Source organism: Phoca vitulina, unplaced genomic scaffold (genome assembly GCF_004348235.1).
Source record: "Phoca vitulina isolate PV1807 unplaced genomic scaffold, GSC_HSeal_1.0 scaffold15, whole genome shotgun sequence".
NCBI classification, from domain to species: domain Eukaryota; kingdom Metazoa; phylum Chordata; class Mammalia; order Carnivora; family Phocidae; genus Phoca; species Phoca vitulina.
Window position 1 is genome coordinate 4,088,853 of NW_022589718.1, and position 8,468 is coordinate 4,097,320.

The 8,468-nt window shown below is 35.8% G+C and overlaps 1 protein-coding gene across 1 annotated transcript; it reads left to right on the forward strand.

The window, feature by feature from the left end:
• The first annotated feature begins 748 nt into the window (after positions 1–748).
• Positions 749–6,922, forward strand: LOC116637695 (glycine cleavage system H protein, mitochondrial-like). Its single transcript, XM_032413216.1, has 2 exons — positions 749–791; positions 6,285–6,922. Exons 1-2 carry the CDS (start codon positions 749–751, stop codon positions 6,920–6,922), a joined length of 681 nt encoding a protein of 226 aa, XP_032269107.1.
• Positions 6,923–8,468: the final 1,546 nt, after the last annotated feature.

Consider the following 8,468-nt stretch of genomic DNA (forward strand, 5'->3'; position numbering starts at 1 on the left):
AAGACAATCAATAAATAGACCTCTATTTTTATTTCAAAGTATGTACTACATTTGAGATGTTCAGTGGAAGTGGAGTATTAGAGCCCTTTTCCATTTTAAGATTAGAAATATGTGAATATATTCATGGTAAGATACCCCAGGATTAGAAAAGGAAAGAGTGGAGAGTTAAGTAATGGACAAAACTTGTGAGTTAATCAAGACAAGCGTCCCAGGTCCAGTACAGATGGGTATGAAAAGAGATGGAACATTAAGAAAATCCAGCAAAGGAGCATTAAGGAAGTGAAGTCACCCTCCTCCTAAAGGCTTTGTTATCCTAGGAGCTGAGCTGGGGAGATTGTACTGTTAGGTGGTCCATCAGTGGAGGAAAAATAACATTTACACCAATACTGTATGTCAGGGATGACTGCACTTGCTGTTATGGGTACAGCAAAGAGTATACCTGATGGATTCTTAAAAAGATACATCATCTTTGGAAATCTCTTCAAATGCTGTGTGGCTATGTCCCCTTATATCTTTGAAAAGTGCAGGCTTCATCCTACTGTTGCTGATGCTTTAGTAATTCTCCAAAGGGAATGCCATTGTCACACTCAATGAATCTAGAAAATGTCTGACTGCAGAAACCAAATTCTCTGGTTTATTAAGAATGTCTCAGAAGCCCTTTAAATGAGAAATTCCCAGAGATGCGTTCATTCTCAAGCCCAGGGATTTGCTAACTTCTTTGTATCTCATTTTCAAACAGAGACGGGCTATGTGGCAGATTAAAGATGGCATCAAATTCTTCCTTTCAAGAGGTGAGTTCCACATGAGAGACTATGGACTCTGAAAAACAAACTGAGGGTTCTAGAGGGGAGGGAGGTGGGAGGATGGGTTAGCCTGGTGATGGGTATTAAAGAGGGCACGTTCTGCATGGAGCACTGGGTGTTATATGCAAACAATGAATCATGGAACACTACATCAAAAACTGATGATGTAATGTATGGTGATTAACATAACATAATTTTAAAAAACTAAAAAAAAAAAAGAGGTGAGTTCCATTTTATCTCTCCTTCATCATGGGCTGGTCTGTGACTGCTTTGACTAATAAAGTCAGTGAAAGTGATACTAAACTAATTCTGGGCATAGCTTTTAAAAGCATTAGTCTTGCCCTCTGGAGACCTCTGATCTATGAAGTTAAGAAGTCTGACTACCCTGCAGGAGAGACCATATGGAGAAACCTTGAGACTTGATGGATAGAAAGACAGTGATTGAGCAGAGCCCAGCCTTCTAGTCATTCGACAAAGGCAATGAGCATTGAATAACGCCATTGCCGAACCACCATACCAGACAAGCCACCAGCTACCCTATGTGGTAGGGTATATCCTAGCTGATCCCTGCCTGAAGTTTTAACATTAAGAAAATTGTTGTTGTTTTATGTCATTATGTTGGATGTAGTTTGTTACACAGCAATAGTTAAATGGGACTTTCTAGGAGGAAAGGTGAGGATAGGTGATCCAATTACCAAGTATTCATGAAACTCACCTTTTACTTTCCCTCTGCCTATGTCTTATCACTGAGAGATTTCTTCTTCTTATTTCTTATAAAGGGTGAATGTATCAGATTTTGAAGTTATAGGTTTTTAGACACTTGTCACTTGAAGTGTCAGTTTTCTGGCATAGAACGTGGTTGCCATGACCTGAGATACCGGCCCTGCATCTAGCTGTGAGTGTGTGTGGTAGACTACATATCTGCTGTAAATTTAAGACATATGATAGGTTAATTAAAAAACATGCCAAATCATATTTATAAGTTATATGAGGACATCAATTTCTGGAATAACAGAGTGAAAACCTTGGTGACCTTACTCTCCCTCTAAAACAACAAAAATACAGGCAAAACAACTAAAACTAATCATTTAACAATACACTTGTCAATTCACCAACACCACAGAACAACCTGAAAATCATTTATCAAAGAGAAACTACTAAATTTCAGTTATGTTAGGGGAGGCAAGTCTGTGAAGGTTTAACTTGGGGCTATTGTTATTAGTGGTGTGATAGCCAAAAGCAGACAATGGAGAGATATGACCTACTTAGAGCTTCTTTAAAAACACCATCCCCACAATATTGCCAATGTTTTATCCAAACTTGCAGCTCCCTGGGAAATCTCTATTCTCAGAGCATGGTGGCTATGTGATTTGATCCAGAGCTCAGCTCAGTGAAAGTGGGAAAGAGGAAGTCTACCCCCAGGTTCTTACCAAAACAAAGGCAAGTCCCAGCAACATCTCAGCTGCCTGAAGCTGTGATTTCAGTTGAGGCCAACAAGAGACTGGCTGGAAATTTAAAAAGAAAATCCAACAGAACTAGAAAATCATAAGGAATTTTGAAAAGTTTCCACATATTTCTTGGAGACTAAACAGCTGTGAGAAAGCCCAGGAAAAATCTAGGAAAGAAGTCAGTGGGCACTCCTTCTGACTGACTTGGAGGGTTTGAATAAACAGGAAGTGAAAGCTAAATCTGCCTTGTAAACTGTAGTTTGAAGGTTTGCATTCTCATATAGATCCATTTGGCAAAGGGTATAAATATAAAAGAAAGGCATTTAAGAAACTCTGACCAGTTATTGCCTGACCATTAAATTATATTGATCCCAAGCATGACCCCTAAGAAGCCAGATTTAAAATAAAAACAAGAACTTAAGAAAAAAAAAAAAAAAGCTAGCAGAAGACTCAACTCAGGGGCCACACATTGCAGAGAACACAGAATCTATAATTAGTCCAGGAAAGTTACTAAACAAATAAGCACCAATAAGAAAACAACAGCAACAACAACACACCAGCAACAGCAAACCTTGGGGACAGAGGAATCCAATACTAGAATTGAAATAACATATTATCTAAATGTCTAGTTTTCAACAAAAATTATGAGGAATGCAAGGAAACAAGAAAATATATCACATACACAGGAAAAGAATCAAACCAAACCAAACAAACAAACAAAAAAGAGAATGTCCTTGAAAGCACCCAGATTGTGGACTAAGTAGACAAAGTCTTTAAATCAGCAATTATAAATACAATGTGCTCAAATAACTGAAGGAAATTATGTCTAAAGAGCTAAAAGAAAACAAAAAAAAGTATGACAATGATGTCTGACCAAATAAAGAACATTGGTATAGGGACAAAATTATTTTTTAAAAAAATAAAAACTCTGGAATTAAAAAGTACAATAACTGAAATAAATAATCACTGGAGGAGCTTAAGAACAGATTTGAGCTTGCAGAAGGATTAGTGAGCTTAAAGAAGCCAATAGATATTATCCAGACAGAGGAGCTGGAAGAAAAAAGAATAAATAAAAATAAACAGTGTCAGAGACTTGTTGGAAACTATTAAGTGTATCAATATATGTGTAATTGGAGCCCCAGAAAAGGGATAGAGAAAGAGGCAGAAAGATATTTGAATAAATAATGACCAAAAACTTCTCAGATTGATAAAAAAAATATTAATCAACACATTCAAGAAGCTCAGCAAACTCCAAGTAAAGTAAATCAGAGAGATCCATACCTAAACATATCATAGACATATCATGAAATCAAAGACAAAGAGAAAATGTTAAAAAGAGCAAGAAAAAAAAAATGACACCACAGACAAGGAATCTTTACAAGGACTAGAATGATTTTTTTTTTTTTATTAGAAACCATGGTGAGGGGCGCCTGGGTGGTTCAGTCAGTTAAGCATCTGACTTCAGCTCAGGTCATGAGATCAGGGTCCTGGGATTAAGCCCTACATCAGGCTCTCCACTCAGCAGGGAGTCTGTTTCTCCCTCTCCCTCTGCCCCTCTCCCTGCTCATACTCTCTCTCTCTTTCAAATAAATAAATAAAATCTTAAAAAAAAAAAAAAAGAAAAGAAACCATGGTGACCAGAAGACAGTGGGATGACATCGTCAAAGTATTGAAAGAAAACCACCATCAATCAAGATTTCTATAGGTAGCTAAATTCTTCAAAATTGAGTGAAAAATTATGACATTTTCAGAAAAATAAAAACAGAGAACTTATAACTTCCAGACCTATCCCACAAAAAGAAAAAAAAAATAGTAAAGGAAGTCCTTCAGAGTGAAATGAAAACACACTGAATGGTAACTCAAATCCACACAAAAATATAAAGAGCACCAAGAGAAGTAATATATAGGGATTATGAGCAACAATATAAACATATTTTACTTGTAACACTTTACTTATCCAATCTATTTTTTTTTTTAAGATTTTATTTATTTGACAGAGAGAGACACAGCGAGAGAGGGAACACAAGCAGGGGGAGTGGGAGAGGGAGAAGCAGGCTTCCCGCCGAGCAGAGAGCCCGATGTGGGGCTCGATCCCAGAACCCTGGGACCATGACCTGAGCCAAAGGCAGACGCTTAACGACTGAGCCACCCAGGCGCCCCTATCCAATCTATTTTAAAGGGCAACTGCATAAAGCAATAATTTTAAAATTGTTTATAGGCTTATAACATGTAAAAATGTAATTTGGATGACAATAATTGTACAAAGGAGTGGGGAGGGAACTGAAACATTGGAGCAAAGTATTATATACTACTAAAATTAAATTAATATTAATACTAACTGGATTGTTTTAAGTTAGGGTGCTTAGTGTAATCCCCAGGGCAATCACTCACTAAGAAAATACCTAAAAATACAAAAAAAGTAAAACAAAGGAATGAAAAAAGGTACACTAGAAAATATCAACTTAACAAAAAAGAAACCAGGAATTAAGGAATAAAGAAGACATAAGACATATAGAAAACATATAGCAAATGACAGACATAAATCCTCCCTTATCAGTAATTACATTAAATGAAAATATGTTCACCAATCAAATGTCTGAAATTGGCAGAATGGGAAAAAATAAGATCCAAATATAGGCAATCTAAAAAAACATGCTTTATATTAAAAGACACAAGTTAAAAGAAACAAGTTAGAAAAATATAATTTATGCAAAAGGTAGCCAAAAAAGAACTAGAGTGAGATACTAATATAAGAAAATAGACTCTAAGATAAAAATTGTTACTATAGGCAAAGAAGAATATTTGATATTGTCCAGGTCAATATATGAAGGAGATGATACTAAGCAGAAATGTATTTCAGCACAGAGCTCCAAAATACATGAAGAAAAATCTAATAGAATTGAAGAAAGAAACGGACATTAAAATACGATAGTCAGAGACTTCAACACCTACATGCAATAATGGAAAGAACAACCAGGAGAAAAGATCCTCTTTGAATAACAACTTCAATAACACTGTAAATCAATGGGAACTAAAAGACCTCTCTGGAAGACTCTACACAACAGTAGCAGAACATACATTCTTTTCAAGGCAAGACCGTATGCTAGGTCGTAAGACCAACCTGAATAAATTTAAAAGGATTGAAATTATACAAAATGTGTTCTCCAACCACAGTGGAATTAAATTAGACATCAACAACAGAAGAAAATTTTGGAAATTCACAACTATGTGGAAATTAAATAACGCTCTTTTAAATAATCCAATAGGTTAATGAAAAAAACATAGGGAAGTTACAAAATAATTTGAGGAATGAAAATGAAAACACAACATACCAAAATTTACAGGAAGCAGATAACACAGTGCTTCAAGGGAAATTTATAGCTATAAACTCCTATGTAAAAAAAAAAAGAAATCTCAAATTAATAACCTAGTTTCCCAGGTTATGAACTACAGAAAAAAGAGCAAACTGACTCGAAGCAAGCAGAAAGAAAGGAATAATAAGATTACAGTAGAAAGAAATAAAATAAAAGATAGAGAAAAAGCAATGAGATCAAAAGTTGTTTTTTTGAAAGGATCAAACAAAATTGATACACCTTTAGCTAGAGTCGCCGAGAGAGAGAGAGACAGGGAGGGAGGGAGGGAGAAAGAAAACTCAAATTACTACAATTAGGGATGAAAAAGAGACACCACTACTGATTGTACAGTAATAAAAGTTGTAATAAGGGAATACTATGAATAGTCATATGCCATTGTATTAGATAACTTCAATGAAATGGACAAATTTCTAGAAAGACAGAAACTAACACAATTTACTCAAGAAGAAAAGATAATCTAAAAAGACCTACAACAGGCAACAAAATTGAAATAGTAATTTTAAAACTTCCAACAAAGAAAAGGCAGGCCTAGATGGCTTCACTGGTAAATTGTATCAAACATTTAAAGACAAATGATGACCAGTCTCTTACAAATGTTTCCAAAAAAATTAGAAAAGGAAGTAACACTACCTAATCCATGTTATGAGGCATTTTCCCAGTACCGAAACCAGACAAAGGTAACAACACAACAAAAAGAAAATCACAGACAAACATCCTTTTTGAATACAGATGCAACACGGCGCTGCGGGGCGGTGCGGGGCGGGGCGGCGCGGGGCGGGGCGGAGCGGTGGGTGCGGTGCGGTGCGGTGCGGTGCGTGCGCCCTGCAGTCTCCGCGTAGCCTCCGCGCCCGCTGCGCGCTGCTTGCAGTGGCCCTGGGGGCTGAGGGCGGGCGCGGTCCGGACATTGCGCACGGGCTCCGCTCTGCTCTCCGTGCCTAAATTCACAGACAAACATGAATGGATAACAACAGAAAATGGTATTGGAACAGTGGGAATCAGCAATTTTGGACAGGAAGCTTTGGGAGATGGTGTTTACTGTAGTCAGCCTGAAGTTGGGACAAAACTGAACAAACAAGATGAGTTTGGTGCTTTGGAAAGTGTGAAAGCTGCTCGTGAACTCTATTCTCTATCAGAAGTAACTGAAATTAATGAAGCTCTTGCAGAAAATCCAGGACTTGTCAACAAATCTTGTTATGAAGATGGTTGGCTGATCAAGATAGCACTCAGTAATCGTTCAGAACTGGATGAATTAATGAGTGAAGAAGCATATGAGAAATACGTAACATCTATTGAGTGAAAATGGAACCCCTAAATAAACTAGTATGAAACAACTTAATCTAGCATAGTTGTTTTAGATTAGTGGTACACAGAGGATTTAAAATAGCAACTATTAGCAATACCAGTGGAGAAAGAAACTACTTGTAACAATGCTAATGGAAGAAAATACCCCTTAACTTCATAATGATTGCAGAAAAACACAACATGCATCTGTTTTGCAACACCCTCTGATTTTTATGCTCCAGTTATAATATTCAGAATCCTGAAATTATCTTTGGTTAAAAACTAGTTATAAAAATTATGTAATTCAAGGATGACATTGTTACCTTAAGCCTTAAGCTTACATCTATCCCTGGATGGGGGTCAAAATGCTTAAATAATCTTTCCATTGGAAATAACTGGCAGTAGAGAAAGGTTTGTTGTTGTAATGTGTCAGATAAAGAACAACACTACCTTAATTTTGCAATATACTGCACTTGTTGGTGCTATTTTTATACAATGAAGCAACAGCCTTGCAGGAAGATAGTTTAATAATAAAACATTGAACTTCTTCGTTATTCATGTTTTTTGTTTTACTCTTAATATTTCATGTAGTGACTCTGCTGGTATTTGTGAAAATGCTAATTTTAACTTATGGAAAGTTATTTTTTTAAAAGGAAATTTAAGCCATAACAATGAAAGTTTCCAAGAAAATGTTTCCTTTTAGTCACAAATCTGGTTTTTCAAAGTCCTAATTTCCTGGTAGCATTAAGTACCATTTTTGGTCATCTTTAATATAATCAAAAAGAAAGCACAAAAAAAAAAAAAAAGAAAAGAATAGCAAACCAAACACATCAACATATAAAAAGGATTATACACTACGACCAATTAAGATTTATCCCAGTAATGCAAGGTTGGTTAAACATCCCAAAACAATAAATTTAATACACCATATTAATAGAATAAAGAATTAAACACATAATCACCTCAAAGATGGGGAAAAAAAGTCATTTGAGGTAATTCAGTGGCCTTTGGTGATAAAAACACTCAACAAACTAAGAATAGAAAGAACTCCTTCAACCTGATACATACTATGAAAAACCCACAGCTAGCATAATACATACTAGAGAAAGGTTGAATGCTTTCCTCATATGATCAGTGATAAAATGAGAATACCTGCTATTGCTACTTCTTTCCAATATTGTACAAGTGGTTGTAGCCATAAAAATTAGGCAAGAAGAAAAAATAATGGACATCCACATTGGAAGAAATAAACTATTTCAATTTGCTATTTGTTTCAAAGGAAAAAAATCTTGAAGAAGGTCAAAGTGGGAGGATTCAGTTTTCATCTCACTACAAAGCTACAGTTGTCAAGAGAGTATGGTACAGACTCGAAAATAGATCAATGGAATAGAATTGAGAGTTTACAAATAAACCCTTTTATTTATGGTTGATTGATTTTAACAAGGGTTTCAAGACAATTCATTGGAGAAAATATTATTTTCAACAAATGTACTGGGAAAACTGTATATCCACATGCAAAAAACTGAAGCTGGATCTCTATCTCACACCATACACAAAAATTA

What these genes read in the sequence shown, in the direction of transcription:
- LOC116637695 (XM_032413216.1), top strand. Translation starts at nt 749, where the DNA reads ATGTGGCAGATTAAAGATGGCATCAAATTCTTCCTTTCAAGAG. An exon ending in CAAATTCTTCCTTTCAAGAG is followed by an intron (nt 792 to 6,284) that starts GTGAGTTCCACA and finishes GCATTTTCCCAG; the next exon opens with TACCGAAACCAGACAAAGGT.